This window comes from Canis lupus, chromosome X (assembly GCF_048164855.1).
Source record: "Canis lupus baileyi chromosome X, mCanLup2.hap1, whole genome shotgun sequence".
Classification (NCBI taxonomy): Eukaryota; Metazoa; Chordata; class Mammalia; order Carnivora; family Canidae; genus Canis; species Canis lupus.
The window spans coordinates 4932056-4949771 of NC_132876.1; the positions used below are offsets into that span (position 1 = coordinate 4932056).

A 17716-nucleotide genomic window follows, 5' to 3' on the forward strand; every position below is an offset into this window, starting at 1 on the left:
CGGGAAGGAGGCCCACGAGGCAGGGGAGAGGGCCACCCCTTTATTCTCCCGGTATCTCTCCAGCACCCTCTACTGACAAGGATCAACACCGTAGCAGTTGGTAAAGGAGAACTAGTTACAGAGCCCACCTCCATGATCACAGAGCAGCTAAACAGGGGTGGATTTGGAGCTGAGACAAGTCGGGTGCAAACAGGTGCCAAGGCTCACGGGCGTGGTGGGCTAGAAGACGTAGCACTGAGTACTCGGGTGTCCTCTTTCCCATGCACACCCCACTTGGCTGCCTCCTGCCTACCAGAGCCTGGACCCCGCACAGCTCCTGCAGGTGCACAGGCAGGTGCTTTAAGCATCTTGTCGTCCAGACTCCCAGTCCACACAGCACGGCGTTGCACAGGAAGCCGCCTCTGTCATCTGTGATGCGTTATTCCGGGGGCTTCTGTTGAAGGATGGTGGTTTGACCAAAATGTGGGTATTGCCTGGAATGAGAGTCGCTGAACACTTTTTATAATTTAATTTTTAAAAAGATTTTATTTATTTGTGAAAGAGAGAGAGGCAGAGACACAGGCAGAGGGAGAAACAGGCTCCCTGCGGGGAGCCCGATGCAGGCCTCGATCCCAGGACCCCGGGATCACACCCGGAGCCGAAGGCAGATGCTCAACTGCTGAGCCACCCAGGCACCCCATCTGAACATTTCTTGGTGAACTAGCCGCACAGAATTACTTGGATGCCTTAAAAAAAATCAACAGACTTTCTTTCTTTTTCTTTTTTTTCTTTTGAGCAGTTTCGGGGGTAAAGGAACATCAAGTGGAGGGAGAGAGGAACAAACAGGTGGAGCAGAGGATTTTTAGGGCAGTGATGGGCACATGTGTTCATACAGTAGTCAAAACCCACAGGCTGTCCGACAAGGAGGATACACCCTAGGATAAACGATAGAATGTTTTGTTTGTGGTGACATGTCAGTGGTGGCTCATCAGTGGGTGGGCAGTGACAGGTACCCAGGAACCCACTGTACTTCCCACCCGGTTTGCCTATCAGCCTGATGAGATCACATATCATCAGATACGTGTTTTGCAAATATTTTCTCCCACTCTGTGCCTTGTCTTCTCATTCTCTTAACAGTGTGTTTCACAGAGCAGATGTTTTGAATCAGAACGTGGTCCATCATGTCAATTTTTCCTCTTTCATGGGTTGTGCTTTTGGTGTTTGTATCTAAGCACTGATGATTGCTAAACTCAAAGTCGCTTTGATCTTATTTCTTTAAAGATAATACACATAGTAGTCTTGTAACCTGTATCCAGTGGTGTGCTGGTAAAGTTGTCATTATCAGATCTCTGAAATTAAAAACCAAAAACAAAAATGGGTGCTGGGGTGGCTCAGGGCGTGATCCTGGGGTCCTGGGATCAAGTTCCGTATTGGGCTCCCTGCATGGAGCCTGCTTCTCCCTCTGCCTGTGTCTCTGCCTCTCTCTCTGTGTCTCTCATGAGTAAATAAATAACATCTTTTAAAAAATAAAAATAATATAAAAAATTTTAAAACCACCCTGATTTGTAGCATCTGCTGACTTCTGTGGTCTAAATCCTTCCACCCTGGCCAGCTGCAGACCACCCTGTTGACATTCCTGAATACTGAGTAGCTCATGAGCCCGTACAAGTCCTCTCCTGGTCTGTCCTTTCTGTTGGTTTCCCCCGAGGGTATCTTTGCTTTTTTATTTATTTATTTATTTTTTTTTTTTAAACTGTGAAGGGTTCATTTTCTTCGGAAAATCCTCTGAGAATTCCCAGAGGCCAAGGAGGAAGAGGGCCTCTTCTGGAGAGTATTGCATTTGCTGCTGTCAAGCACGTGGGGGCGCCACCAGACTGGTGCCTGGGATTTGTCACCGCTCAGTGGTGAAGTCAATTAGGACTACGTAGTCCAGAGCCCGCTTCTCAGGAGCGTTTTCATCTTCCTCCTCCTCTGCTCTGGGCCATTTTGAATTTGCTTACAGTCCTCTGATATTACAGACGTTGCTGAAGGAAACGGAATTAAGCAGGCGTGGTCCGCCCCGCCCCCCCTTGGCGGGGGGGGCTCTATCCTTGTATTCCTTTCCTACCGGTGCTAGAACACATTGTTAACAAATTGATCGACCTTAACGATGTACGTACATCTATTCCCATGAAGTTCTGTAGGTGAGAAGCCTGACACGGGTCTCACTGGACAAAATCGACCTGTCAGTGTGGTTGTGTCCCTTCCGCAGGCTCTGGGGGACACTCCATGTCCTCACCTTTTCCAGCCTCCAGAGGCCACCACATTCCTTGGCTCCCGGCCCCCTTCCTCCACCTCCAAAGCCAGTGATGGTGAGAAGGGCCCTCTTCCAATTTTAAGGACGCCTGTGATCACATTGGACACCCATCCCCCCCGGTATTCCAGCATGATCTCCCCATCCCAAGGCCAGCTCATTAGCCCCCTTCGTTCTAGCTGCAACCTGAACTTCCCTTCTCTAGGGCACCTCACGTAGTATCTGGTTCTAGAGATTAGGACGTGGACATCTTTGGGGAGCCACGATCCTATCCCCACACCCCTCCACAAACATTGTCTTATCTGTACCCACAGTATTCCCCTGCTGCTGAGAAACAGAAGTTCCTTCTGTTATTCCAGGCAGACCCCTCTCTGCCTGTATCCTGGGGCTCATGCCCGCTCTGGGGCCTTGTTCTTTCATGAATCTCTAGCTCTGCACCAACTCCATCCTCCCCATGGGTGATACACTGGTTTCTTCCTTCATAAAGCACATTCTTGGGGCACTTGGGGGGCTCAGTGGGTTGAGTACCTGCCTTGGGCTCAGGTCATGATCCCGGGGTCCTGGGATCGAGTTCCGTATCAGGCTCCCTGCTCGGCAGGGAGTCTGCTTCTCCCTCTCCCTCTGCCTGCCACTCCCCCTGCTTGTGCGCCCGCGCTCTCTCTCTCAAATAAATTAAATCCTTTTTTAAAAAATTTGTACTTATTTATTTATGATAGTCACAGAGAGAGAGAGAGAGGCAGAGACACAGGCAGAGGGAGAAGCAGGCTCCATGCACCGGGAGCCCGACGTGGGATTCGATCCCGGGTCTCCAGGATCGCGCCCTGGGCCAAAGGCAGGCGCCAAACCGCTGCGCCACCCAGGGATCCCTCAAATAAATTAAATCCTTAAAAAAAGAAAAGCAGTCCTGGTCCAGTCTCCCAATAGCTATGATCCAATCTCTTTTCTTTCTTTAGAGTCAACTCTCCAGAAAGAACAGCATGGCCTTGTCCATCCTTCCTTCCCTGATTCATGCATTCAGATTAATATTTATTGTGTGCCTACTACGTGCCAGGGGCCCTGTTGAGTGATTCTATCCCCATATCTCTGTTTCCGTCCGACGTCTTTTGTGACCTTCAGGCCTTTATCCCTGTCCGTGTGCTGGGTGCCTCAGCGCTGCCCCGATGTGCTCCTCTACTTATCTGGATTCCCAGCCCACTCTCCATGTCTGGTCAACTACCAGGTCCTCAAACCAGCCTGTCCCCAGTCTTGCCACCCTGCCACCCACCACTGGCTGCCACAGTGGTTCATGTTTTATCATGTCCCTTCCCTGCCCCAGGGGACTCCCTCAGTGGCTCCTATGGCATAGAGAAGAAAGTACCAGTTCTTTTTTGAAAGATTTTATTTATTTGAGAGAGAGAAAGAGAGAGAGAGAGCACACAACGGGAGGGGCAGAGGGAGAGGGGGGAAGCAGACTCCCCATTGAGCAGGGAGCCCGACCTGGGACTCAATCCCAGGACCTCAGGATCATGACCTGAGCCGAAGGCAGACGCTTTACGGACTGAGCCACCCAGGCACCCCAGAAAATACCAGTTCATTAACCAGCCCCCATGGACACATCAGTCATCTTCTCCCAGCCCCATGCCCTTCATGATCTAGGAACACCAGCTTTCTCTGGGTCCTGTACACACTGCATCACGTTTAAAGTGCCGGATGCTTCTGTTGGCACCATTCCCTTCCATGGTGACGATTTCTTGGCTTCTTTTTGTTGTTTTACCACGTATCCACGCCCGAACAAGGGTTTTGTTTAGTCTCGAACTTATGTGAATGGAACAATATCATGTATGTTCTTTGGAATTTGGCTTCTTTCAATCAACACGCTTAGGAGTCATCCATTGTGTGTAGCTGTAGTCCGATCACCCGCCCTGGGTGTGTAGAATTCCATTGTGCAAATGTGCCGCAATTCATCCGTTCTGCTGTATGTGGCTATTTGAAGTGTTTCTAGTTTTTTTTTTTTTTTTTGGTGGGGGGGGTGCGTTAGAGACGATGCTGTTATGAGTATTCTTTTACGTGTCTTTTGGCGCATAGAGGTTCTCATTTCTCAAGAGCATCTACCTACCCAAGAGGGGAAATGCGATGTCACAGGGTAGGCACCAACCTTCCCGGGCGAGGCCAACAGGTCCTTAAGGCGGTGTTGGAGAACTCCTGTCGGCTCACAACCTTTTCGATGCTTGCGATTGCCAGACTTTTCAACAGTTTTGCCAATCTGTGGGTGCAGGAAAGTGTCGCACTGTGGTTTGAGTGCTCATTTCCCTGGAGACATGTGACGGAGCCCTGACAGCATTCCCGAGAAGCTCCTCCCTGGCCTCCCATCCTGGCCTCAAAGCCTTCCATCTGCCTTTGCCAGAGCAAGCGGCACAGTGCGTGGGATTTGGCAGTTAAGTGAGCTGTCTTCCCTCTAGGCCACTTGAAGGAGGCCATCGTTTTACTCATTTCTGTTTCCGAATAAAACCCAGATGGCCCAGGTCTGGGTCATAGTAGACAGGGTTTGTTCAAGTGACCTGACTTTAGAAAAGCTACTTCTGGCTCTCAGCCTTCATCTCATCTATAAAATGACAATAAATAAATAAATAAATAAATAATAAAAAAATAAAACAAAACCCAAACAAAAATATCAATTTTAAAAGGTTGTGGGGATGCTGGATAGTATAGTGTTTGGTACATACGCCCTAGTAAATGGCTCCCTTGCCTCCATGTAGGGACCAAGGGAATTGAAAGCACACGGTCTGGCTCTGGGTAGATGCAAGGATAGAAAGGAAGGGGCGGGGGATGGGGTGGGGACCCAGAGGTAACTGTAAGTCTAGATTTTGTCTGAGAGGTCACAAAACGGGACTGAGCTGGCCTTTACTTAACGTAAAGCTGGTAATGGGAGAGCCCAGCAGTGTCCTGGCCTCTCACCCTGCACCCATCCACCATCCGAAGTTTAAAGGGGCTGGGCTGCAGTAGGTGTTATAATGCCCGCCCCCCCAAGATGTCCACATCCTAATCTCTGGAACCTGGGAATCCAGTACCTTCCACAGCAACGGGGCACTAAGGTCCCAGAGGGACGAAGGCTGTCAGCTGGCCCTGAGATAGGGGTGGGCCTAGGTTGTCCAGGTGGGCTCCGCATAACTGCCAGGGGCCTTTCAGTGTCACTGAGGGAGGCAAAAAGTCAGAGCCCAGATATTTGAAGAGGCTCTGCTGCTGGCTTTGGAGACAGGGGAAGGGGTCACGGTCAGGGGAGGCAGGCAGCCTCTAGGAGCTGGAAAAGGAAAAGGACTCTCCCCTGGGGCTTCCAGAAGGAACGCAGCCCTGCCGACACCTTGACTGCAGGCCAGCGAGACCCATTTCAGACTTCTGACCTCTAGAACTGTAAGAACACAAATGCCTTGTGGGAGAACCAATCACCACTGAGTTTGTGGTGATTTCGTGCAGTAGAAACAGGAAACTAGTGGGTGAGGCGAGTGTTGTGTTGTGCCATAGATCTTGTATCTGCACGAGTAATTAAAGTGCATTTTCTGGGAAGGGTCGTGTGAGTAGTCAGGGACCTTCCCTTCGAGAAGGTGAGGCCCATACCCTAGCTGAACAGATGGCACACTGAGGCCTCCAGATCCATCACACCTGGGAGCTGGGAGGGTCTCACACCTTCCAGCCAAGAAGCAGTCCCGGAGCTGAGACTGGAGCCCATGTCTCCATGCATCCCCACTAACACAAATTTGTGTGATCAAGCCCCTGAAACGAGGTGAACAACTTTTTTTTTTTTTTTTTTTTTTTTGGTAATTTATGAGGAAGGCACTGGGAAACGCGATCAATCTCTGGAGCACAGGAGTCTTACCAGCTGGAAATGAGTAAGTCATGTTGTCCAAAGCCACTGGAAAACGAACTGTGAGGACCTGTCATGTGTAGCTCCCTGACGTGGTTAAGTACGTTACACCACCTTCTCGAAGGACTAATCCATATCTGAATCCAAGCCTCATAAGGAAACGAGGATGCTTCTTTGCTTTGCCGATCTTTCATCTTCCAAATACATTCAATACAGACGACTTTGCTAATAATTCCTTAATTAAGTGATAAAGCCGCCAAGAGATGTGGGAGGATTAGAATCAAGTATTGGTATTCCAGCATCGTGCTGTTAAAAAAAAAAGTGATTCTGTGAACCTCAAATGACTCGATTGCAAGCTATTTCAACCATGACATTTTTCTGTGAACGTGCTAATCCTCCTTGTCTGTGGGATGCACATGGCATACATTTATTTGCTTTGGGGGTCCCCTGTGCTTCTGCTGTGATGGCCACGTCCTCCAGACAGATGTAGATACTGTGTGAAAAATTCTTGTATTTAAGACCGTTCCCTATAGATAGTCTTCCTTTTGCCCTAATGCCCCAAATGCCACAAGAGCTGCCCGAAGCACTGACACTACCAATCTGCGTTCTGTAGAGGGGGCTGCAGGTGATGAGCTACTCAGCTTATTTTCAGAGTTTTGAGGTATTATTGTCTGCCCCCAAAGCAGAAGGATAAGCTTCGGTGCATTATCAAAAGTACATCAGAAAGTGCTAGGACCATATTTAGGAAAAACTACTGTATCATCAAATATATCTGTGATTCCAAATTATTTGAAGGGCTGTCCCAGGAAGAGAGATTGTTGTATGTCATCCCTGAAGGCAGAGCTAAGGCTAGTCACTGGGAACTTGAGCGAGGTAGAGTTCAGCGTAACACCTGTGCGCATCTGTTTGGATGCCGTCCGTGGGACTTCAGGCATGGCAGTGTCGCCCTGGAGTCCCGATGCTCTCCTGCATTGGAAAACAGGGATAACAGAATGCCACGTAGCCCATGAGGCTCTAGTGAGCACTCAATGTGGTGACGTCTGGGGGAGAACCTTTGCAGAGTAAGTCAAATACTCAGAGTTCTAAAAAAAAAAAAAAAAAAAAAAAAAAAACAACACTTAATTTTTTAAGTCCTCTTCAGACTTTTAAAAAATGATTAATTTCAGTTTACTGCTAGAACTATTTAGCATTCTTTTTTAGATTTTATTTATTTATTCATGAGACACACAGAGAGAGGCCAGAAACACAGGCAGAGGGAGAAGGAGGCTCCTTGCTGGGAGCCCGATGTGGGACTCGATCCTGAGACCCCGGGATCAAGACCTGAGCCGAAGGCAGATGCTCAACCACTGAGCCACCCGGGGGTCCCCTATTTAGCATTCTTAGAATGCACATCATTTCTAATTGGCTGGACGATCTGAAGACAATTTTTAATTCTTATCGTAAGAGACACCGAGGATGACTTACTTCCGCCAACGTCTTACCCTCCCTTAACATCAGTCACTGTGTTCCACATCCAGAGTCTGAAGTCTTGTGTCTATGCACACCTGGCTCTTTTGTGGAAGCTCTCTGGACTTTAATAAAGACAGCTGAATGAGGGTGGGGGGCTGGGGTGACTGGGTGACGGGCACTGAGGAGGGCACTTGATGGGATGAGCACTGGGTGTCATACTATATGTTGGCAAATGGAATTTAAATAAAACATTAAAAAAATTAAGACAGTTGAGGCCTAAAAAAAAGCACCGCTAATACATTGAAATGCACCAAATTGTTGCAGTTTTGGGAGAGTCCTGCAAGGCCACTAGTAAGACCAAGAACATGTGAAGAGGAGCCAGGAAAAGACACACAGACACACGCAGTTACAGGCCTGAAAACAGAGTGCTATTTTAGTTAATACATTTATTACAGCAGGTCTTTAGTCATTATTGTCATGAAAACCTTTTCATGATATTTCACAAAATCCTTTAAGCTATTAGTATTAGCTTTTTTCTTTTTATGGAGTGACACTTTGTTAATTTATGAAATATTTACAGCGTTTACAAAAAGCAAGAGAATGTCTAATAAAATTTCTTATACATACAAAATTTATACATGATACTACTGTATTTGAGATGTCTTATTTGGTAGACCAATTAAGCTATGACAGAAAATAATTTACAAAGATATATTTAATCTCTCTTAATTCATTGAAAACAAAACCATATTAGCTATAAATAGTCCTTTACAATTCACTGTAAAACATTAATTGTTTTAACTGTAGCCTTAACTTTTACAAATATACTTAATTAGTTCAGATATCAAATAGAACTGCATTTGAAATTTCATTCATTATTATTACTACTATAGTCTACAACAACAACAACAAAAAACCCCAAAAAACCTGAAAAAGCAAACTGCCGGGTACACTTCAAGTAAAAATTTGTAGAACCAGTTTAATGCACGCTTGGGGGGAGGGGCATCCAACACCGTGTCAACTGAGATACAATACTTTCAAGAATATGCTCAACAAATGTACATCTGTGGCTTTTGTTTCAAAGAATGATGCTCTAGCAACAGCCCATGCGTCCAAGATGGTCAACCCTACACTTTGGCAGATAAGCTGGTCAGACTAGAGAGACGTTTGCGAAAACATTCACTTTAAGCAGCATAATGCCCCCGACATCCTCAAACAGTGCTAGAAGGGGTTTCCCACAACCTGGAAATGGGTCAGAATTTGAGGCAAGCTCGTGGGACAACTCAGAAAAACAGAACTGGCAAAAAGTTAAATAAAAAAAAATCAAATCATATCTGACTGGGCCACATCGGTGTAATATAAAAATATGCTCCTCTTGAAAATTAGGGGGAAACACGTCGTCTTCCAAAATTTCAAAATAATGAAAAACTCATCTACACGGCCATTTCTCTTTAAGTCACCACTTAACGATGGTATATATAGTTTGGCAATTATTTAAACACCTTGCTTTTGGATGATGCCTCAGAAGATGAGCCCGATTTGGTTTTGGCAATCACATCTTTCACATTTGGGTTCGTTTCCGATAATCCAAAGCAACGACTATAAGCAGCCTAAAGAAGATCCAGTTCACAAACACATTTTTCCCCCTTGAGTTACCAACGGTGTCGTTCCGATGAAGCCCACAAAATACATATTGTACACACAGCTATTTCGAAAGAGCTCAATTAAATTTCAATTGTATCTTTCAGAACCGGTTCTGGAAAGCTGTCAGGATTTTCCAAAACCCCACCTTGGCTCCTTTCTTCCGATTGCCCTGTAGACACTAGTTTTCTTGTAATATGTTTTCTAGAAGGCACATATTCAAGAGTTTAAGATTACGTTAGTTCAAGTTCTACACGGAGGCAAAGGTTTTAATCTACTCTGTACAGAGGCCCCAAGTGAGGGTGGGCTCTCTCCTTTCTTCGGGGTCCTCGCTGGCCCCGGGGACCCCGGCTCAGAAGTGTGTGCGCACGTGCGGCATCATCTGCGAGGGCCCGGCCGGTGAGGTCGAGGGGTCGGGCAGCTTGGCCGAGCTGGCGAGCTGCAGCTCCTCGAGCCGCTGTATGTATTCGTCACGCAAGGCCAACAGCTCCACGTACCGCTGCTCCACTGGGTTGGGCTGCTGGAAAGAAGTGCACATGGCATTAGGGCTTGTCTCCACGGCCACCGGCCCACCAAACCCTGCTGCTGACCCTGACCGCACACATGTCCAAGATGCACTAAGGCCCCCGGGGGTGAAACCACGTCTGGCGCTTCGCCACCAAGAAATACGCCCTTGTACACACTGCCTGGCACAGGCCTCACCATCATTTTTTAAAAAACATTTTATGTATTTACTCATGAGAGACGCAGAGAGAGAGAGACAGACACACAGGCAGAGCGAGAAGCAGCCTCCCCCCGAGGAGCCTGATGTAGGACTTGATCCTGGATCCTGGGGTCACACCCTGAGCCGAAGGCAGGTGGTCAACTGCTGAGCCACCCAGGTGTCCCCTCTCACCATCATTTTTTTTAAGGCTTGCCAACCCAGACGCACCTTCGGTCTCCTGCATCCCTATCTCCCTCACCCTCATCCCCAGGCCCCCTGCCCTCTTGGGTCCCCAGGGGCAACCGCTCTTCTCAAGGTGGCTTGTGGCCCTCTTTCCCGGGCACACTTCTGCTCCTTTTCCCATCCGTGGGTATCTAGACATGAGATGCAGTCTCATGTTTCGTTCTTGTGCAAGTTGGCGTCATTGGTGCTCCTCTGCATCTATCAACTAGCTTTCTGGCTCATGCTTCTGAGTGCGAGTCCCGTGGAGTGCCACTGAACGAGTACGGCACAGGTGAGGTCCCCACACCCGCGGTGACAGGTGAGCGGTGATGCCCGCTGCTCCCCGTGCCACGTTGCCTGGTCCTTGGACACAGGTCCTCCTCGCGCACATCTGCGAATGTTCCTGGACAGCACTTTCCAGGGGGTGGGGGTGGGGTCTCTTCGGCTTTATCACATGCTGCCCAACTGTCCTCTGAGGCGGCGGGTACGACCTCATACTCCCACTAGTGACACCTGTGCCTCTGCATCCTCAGCAGCGCTTGGGAGCACAAGGGCAATTTTTTCCTTTTTCTGCCCAATCCAGTGGGTCTCTGGTGCGTCTCAGGGGTCTCGGTTGGCCCTGTCCTGCTCTAGCACCTGTGCACGTGCGATTGCTCACAGGAGCTTGGAGCTGAGAGCGCAGCTCCAGAGCCCGTCAGCCTCGCTGCGAATTGCGGGCCTGCCTCTCACCTGCCCTACGACGTAAGCCGGGTGCCTCGGTTTCCCTACCAGTCCAATGGGGAGAAAATGGCCCAGACCTCCCGGGGTTGCTGTGAGAGTAAGGTTGGCCAATACTGCCCACGTCCTTCGTGGATGACTAGGGGTCTCGGGCCATACAGAGCTTAGATGTCACGCTGGAGCGGAGAGCGATTCTCTGCAACAGGTGAACTTTTTATTTTATTTTTTATTTTTTTAAAAGATTTTATTTATTCGAGAGAGAGAGAGAGAGAGAGAGAGAGAGAGAGAGGGGCAGAGACACAGGCAGAGGGAGAAGCAGGCCCCATGCAGGGAGCCTGACATGGGACTCGATCCCGGGTCTCCAGGATCAGGCCCTGGGCTGAAGGCAGCACTAAACCGCTGAGCCACCCGGGCTGCCCAGGTGAACTTTTTAAACCTTTGCACTGATGTATAAGTTACAGGCTGGCATGTATACAAATATGAAGACGTGGGACGCCTGGGGTGGCTCAGTGGTTGAGCGTCTGCCTTTGGCTCAGGGCGTGACCCCGGGGTCCTGGGATCGAGTCCCGCACAGGGCTCCCTGCAGGGAGCCTGCTTCTCCCTCTCCCTGTGTCTCTGCCTCTCTCTGTGTCTCTCATGAATAAATAAACAAAATCTGAAAATGTTCGGCTCCGTGAGCCTTTACACAGATGTGCACAACTGTGATCACACGCCTCAGGCCAAGATACATGATAGGATGGCCTCCGGAAGACTCCATCACCGGTGTGTTTTGAGGTGAGCAAAGGCAAGCTCCTAGAAAGCTGGAGCAGTATATGAGGACATGAAGAAAAAGGTCAAGAGCCTAGAGAAGTGCACTCCATCAGGGCTAGTGGCTTCTGGAACCAGCCCGACTTCCACTGCGTTAGGCTGAAGCACCAACAATGGACGCTGTGACAACGGCGCGGTGACAAGCAGGCCGCACCCTGGCCCGGGTCCGTGACGTGGAGCAGAGGAGGCCACAGGAGCCCCGGGTTCCAGACTGCGGATGAGCTGCCCTGACAAGTGAACACAAGGTGGCCACAGAAATGTACTTTCTCACAGCTCCTGGGGCTGGAGCCTGAAATCGGGCTCCCTCTGGAAGTCCCAGGGGCGGCTCCTTCCTTGCCTCTTCCAGCTTCGGGTGGCTCCAGGTTCCCTGGCTCGGGGCTGCGTCCCTCCCACCTGTGCTTCCACACGGCCGTCACCCCGTACCTGTGGTTCAAATCTCCGTTTCTTCTTAGAAGGACACCTGTCACACAATGTAGGGCCCGCGCCAAACCCAGGAGGATGGCATCCTCAGGTCTTAGTAACACCTCTAAAGACCCTTTTCCCAAGTAAGGTCATGTTTCCAGGTTCGGAGTAGACACAGCATTTGGGGGAGACCATTCTACCTGCCACGGGCTGCCAACGAGTGGTGGACAGAGGCCAGGTAAAATGCCACAGACATGTGACTGTGCCCGTGCTTCTAGTGGTGGGGTTTCCTTTTCTTTTTCAGGTTTTATTTTGAAGTCATTTCTACGTCCAACGTAGGGCTCCGACTCACAACCCTGAGGCCAAGAGTTGCACACTCTACTGTCTGAGCCCGCCAGGTGCACACACTGGTGTTCCCATTAGGGCTCTGGTTACACAGGTCCACGGCGTGGGAGAGGTCTCCTCCTTCCTCCTAACCCCATTCTTCCAGTAAAGCCCTGTTTCTTTACTGTCACTGCAGAATGTGAGGTTTCTCAGAAAGGCACAGGTGGCATTAGAACAGGAACGTCACACCCAGGAGGTGCTGCGTGCCACCTGGTAATGTCTTTTGTCCATTTTTCTCTGTGTATTCAGCCGAGGACAGACACTGTTCTGGGCGCCTGGGATCCCTCAGTGAACGATGGAGGCCCAAGTCCCCATTCTTATGGCTTTTTTTCCTTCCAGCAGAGGGAGACACACAAATGAAGGCTACCACAAGTCTGAGTCACAGCGGGTGTTCAAGGGTGAGGAACACTATGGAAAAGCCAAGCGAGGTAAGAGGGGCAGGACTGGCGGGACGCTACGCCAGGCCTCGGAAGCCACTGCATGGACTTCGGCTTTGGTGCTGGGCGAGGTGAGCAGCTCCCAGGATGGTTCTGAGTGGAGGGGCGGCGGGATCTGGGACGTGCTTTACAAGGACTGCTCCGGCTACCATGTTGACACGGACCAGAAGGAAGCAAAGGCGGAACTGGGGAGTCCAGCTAGAAGTCTAGGCAGCACCACACGGCCTGCATCGGGCCAGCAGCTGGGGGGCAAGGGGGGTCCTGGTATGAGGGGTCTGGAGTCATACGGGTTTTGAAGGCCGAGTCCAGCAGGCTCTGCCGACTGGAGAAGCGGTGCAAGAAAGAAGGGAGTGGAGGCGGGCTCCCTGGTTTCTGGCCACAGTGACTAGGGTGGAGTTGCCAAGAACCAAAATGGGGAAGACGGCAGCAGGAACGGGTTCTGGGGGACCAGGAGCTCCATTTTCGACATGTCCACTTCGATCTGCTGTGCTGGGACCGTTCATGATCGCTGGTCGGTCCTCTCCCTTGTGCCTCACCTGCCAGGGCTCCCCACCTGCTTCTGGGCTCGACCCTCCCAAGGAGCAGGGCAAGTTCTTCCTCGACGTTCGCCTTCCTCGACAATTGCCGTGGCTATTTTTAATACTTCCCTTTCTGCAGACGTCTATTAGAATCAGTCTGTTACCGTGCTAGCAAGTACGTTTAGACAAGAAAAAGGAACCAGAGGTACAAAAACCACTTTTGCAGGTGACAAGGCTGTATAATTAGAAGAGTCATGAGTGTAGACGAAAGAGGACTCGAAATAAAGAGAATTCAGTCTAGCGATGGGCACAAACTATCCAGAAGGCAAGAGCCTACAGACAAACACAGACCTTTCGGGGGAGACCAGGAAAGCGTCCCAGAGACAAAAATCTCGGGAAATGAAGTTTAAAGTCAAGTGGCTGTAAGCACTTCAGCCCGGCCGCTCGCTCGGGACTGACGTGACGTGGAGCTCAGCACAGCATACCCGACCGGCCACGAGCTGGCTGTGGAACTATCTCGGCCCTCACACAGGTTTTCGAGTCTCACTCCTTTTGGCGTTCCCATCAGAGATGACCCGAGCGCCACCGGGTCAGCCTGTTCGCAGCTGACTGTCCCTGTTCTCATCCTCTGGCGATGGCTGTGCGAAGATGTGAGCTTGCCGGCGCGGGCCTGGTTAACAGCGATGGGGGCGCGCTCCCCAAGGCCCCACTGGGGCTCTTAACAGGCCTCACTGGCCACTCCTGCTTCCGATATGAGCAATCCCCGCGTGTTCATGCACGTACCAAGTTGGCGGACTGATAGCTCTTCAAATGCAAGCATTGCTCTTTCCATCAACTCTGCTGAGTTTCTGTGCTGGGGCAACGGTTGGTGGTTCTCGCTTTGAAAAAGCACAGTAACCCCGGCTTCTTCGAGGCTAGAGCTCATTAGAGGGACGGGCTCTATCTGTTTTTGTATCTTTTAGCACTGCTGGTGTACTGCGGTGCTGTGACTGCTACCGGCACCCGGTAATTGTATACCAGCTGGGCCGCACAACTGAACCACAATTTCACTTTTAAGTAGTTAAGTATATTCCTTTAGGTTTACATTTTATAATTCAAAAAGTCCTCCATGATCTGATTTAAATCTATTTCTGTATGAAATAATGTTCCACAGGAGCTCTGCAAGGAAATGTAATGCATTCAATTCACACTTCCATTGTGACATTTCTCCCCGAGCACTATCATCGCCGGCTTCTGTTCCTGGGCGCCCCCGTCAGCCTGGGAGCTCCTGGGGCCAGAGATGACCTCTTCCTAATCTCTGTGCCTTCCCCCGATGCCCCTCCCCCTCAAGAAACATAAAGAGATGTGTAGGACCCTCCACGTTCAGAAAATCTATATAGAAAGGGTAAGTGACTTTCTTTTTTGAGTAAATTTCACAGATCATAATACAGACCAATTACTGTCTCAAAATAGAAACCTCTATCAAAAAAATGTGTGTTCCTATCTGGCCCAGTTCCATTTTGCTAAGCTCTATGAAAATAAAGGGGTAGATACAGGGTAGTAAGTTATTCTAATGATGTTTCTTCCTACTTGACTTGTCACAAAATTTTTACCTTTATATGCTCAGAAATGAATTGCTCTAAATTCCTTGCGTTTTCAGAATTTCTCCAGGTACAAATGGACGAGGGGAGATTAGAGAATCTGTACAGAAATTGTTGATACTTTCTGATTACTAATTTTTTTTTTCAGAAAGGGCACGGCAAACACAGGAGAGGCTCAATTTCTAGGAGACAGTGCACATCTATATGATATTTTTTAATTAGAAAAGGAACATGTCCCCTGTAACAGCAGTTAGGGCCCTGGCAAAGTTCCCATTTCCTCTTGACTTGATATTCCAAGTGCTGGAACTACCGCTAAATAAATTCCCTCACTGTGCTTCTCAAATCCCAAACCAAACAAGTGAGTGTTCTCAAGCCCTGGAATCTGTCACTTGCCGAGAGATTACACATTTCCACCATTACTGAGTCGCAGAAGCCTTTCATGCGAGCAGCAGAGACCTTGAAACGAGAGTGCCAGCTTGAAGCGGGCATTCCCCAATGGGAAGAGGGGGGCAGAGCCTGGCGTGCGGCCAGCTGCCTGAGTGGGATAAACAATCTAAGAGACAGACTGCAGCGCCCGGGCCCTGCTGCTGCCCTGCGATTTCCAGCGGGATTAAAGCTGGTGCTTCCGCAAGACTGGCCTGTGAGAACAGGTAGTCGACCATCCAAACCACAGGAAAATGTGCAAACCTTCACAAAAGGGCAATCACAAATACTGAATGTTTAAACTGGAGGTACTTCTGAGCCCTTACAAATGGGCTGCATTTTTCTTCTGATTTTGGAGGGAGAATGTGGTGAGAATGGAAAGCCCGAGTGTGTCTTCAACAAAATGTGGAGTCTCTCGCTTCAAAATTCATCGTTTCTCTTTCTCATTGATAAATGGCCCACCGAATGCACTGTCCACGGACAGATCAAGCATCTTTATTTTAGAAGCCAGGACTCTCAGTGAAAGGCACTACACTGATGTTAGCTGATCTGGTACATATGCCTGACGCAGACAGAAGAAAACGTTTTGTTTCCTTGAAGGGTCATCTAAGTCTACTCACTGGAAGGGATTTTATTATGATGTATGACAACGTCCACTAATTGAAGGAAATCCCTGGCCATCAAAACTCAAAAAAATTTTTTTTCCAGAGCTTCAAGTCAGTTTACATTTTAGTAAAAAGATAAAAAGATGATTATATATATGTATGTATGTATGTATGTATATTATTTATAAGACTATAAGTTTAACACCAATCAAAATAAGTGGGTTTGTAATCAAAAACAATTTTTAATTAAAGTCGCATTTGAAATCTAGTGTAAGTTTCTTAGTCCATCTTCCCCCTCATAATATTATTAAAAAAAAAAAAAAACCACTACCAAGTAACATTGTCTAAATCCAGAAGTCACCAACAGACATCGCTGCCACTGAACATGGTCACTTCACTTACTTGTTGCTTGATCCTGGGGTTCCATCTAATGTAGTAATTCACCCAAAGTTCCAAGTGACGCATACTGGCAACTGGATATAAAACTCGATTGATTTCTTTAGTATAGAAGGGATTTTTGAATTTGTCCTTATTACTGTTTATCAGTGACCATAAAGATACTGTTCGTTCCGTCACTTTCTGGAGAGAAAGAGAGAGAGTAAAGCCTAAGTACAAACACACAAACCAATTTTCAGCCTGTGGCAATACAGTTGAGCCTCAACTTGAATCACACATTTACATTATCCCCATAATAGTTCAAAAAGCCTCATGGGCCAGTGAGTGTTTAGCAGCCACTTACTGGTATTTGCATAGATAATGGTCTAGCTTGAGAGCTACTATTTCTGCCAGAAGACAGAGGTACAGGATGCTGTACCATTAAGTGCAATTCACTGACCTAAGACAACTATTACTGGCTAGGTAAAACATTTATGAACAGATGGACAGAATGTTCTTTTAAATTCAGCAGAAAGAAAAATTATCATAAGACCCGGTCAGCCTTCTTCATTTTTCTGCTTGTTAGAACTGTCAAATCTTAACCTCTGCTTGCTTGACAGTAGCTATCTAGAGGTAAAGTCATTTTAACCAAGCAGCCAGATGTTCAATCTATATCATGCTACCGTCCAGACCTTTGAAAACACCTGGACAACTGATTTCACTGAATCTTTACTTTGTCCTTTGGTGTCCACCATCTCAAACACACGCTCACAATGTCTTTTTTTTTTTTTTTTATAGATTTTTACCCATTTCGAGCGTACACTGGGAAAAAAAACCCCAAGCTTGGGAAATAAAAGGCACAATTATTAAAATTACCAAAGGCAGAATTTGAGACTCTTCCAGTAATGACTTCAATAAGGAAGGACCAATAAGCTAAAACTGGAAGCTAAAAAGAACAGCTTGACACAAGCGACTGAAGAAATGTCTTTAACATGCATATTTCAGTAATGTGAACAAGAAAAATGGCAGCATAAATTTGCCTTCCTTGGAATTCACCTCAAACTTCATTAATTTCTACCTTTCTGATGCCACGAGCTATACTGTGTTGTGTTCATTTGCATGCTTGTTTTTATTTTTATACATGCCCATAGTGTAAAACATCAAATAGCCTGACCAGGTTTGTCATGAAAAAAAGAGCTCTCTCACCTCCCCACAAGCAACTGCGTTTGATTTTTTAAACTGATTTATTTTATTATCTGGTACTTAACCTCCACATCTCTAAATAATATGCTTTCCCTGATGCTTGGGGGCTCTTCAGCTATAGGCATCACTCGCTCTGTACT

The 17716-nt window shown here is 48.1% G+C and overlaps 1 protein-coding gene across 5 annotated transcripts in view; it reads right to left on the reverse strand.

The window, feature by feature from the left end:
* Nucleotides 1-7965: 7965 nt before the first annotated feature.
* The window catches only part of MTM1 (myotubularin 1), a 96752-nt gene continuing 87001 nt past the window's right edge, over nucleotides 7966-17716 (reverse strand). For 4 of the 5 annotated variants that reach the window (XM_072817839.1, XM_072817841.1, XM_072817840.1 and 1 more), the window contains 2 exons: nucleotides 16401-16577; nucleotides 7966-9720 (listed from right to left, as the gene is read on the reverse strand). In XM_072817839.1, coding sequence (XP_072673940.1) covers nucleotides 9553-9720; nucleotides 16401-16577 — 345 coding nt within the window. In that variant the 3' untranslated portion in view covers nucleotides 7966-9552. The remainder of the gene's footprint in view (nucleotides 9721-16400; nucleotides 16578-17716) is intronic. The other variant, XM_072817842.1, reaches the window with a different exon arrangement.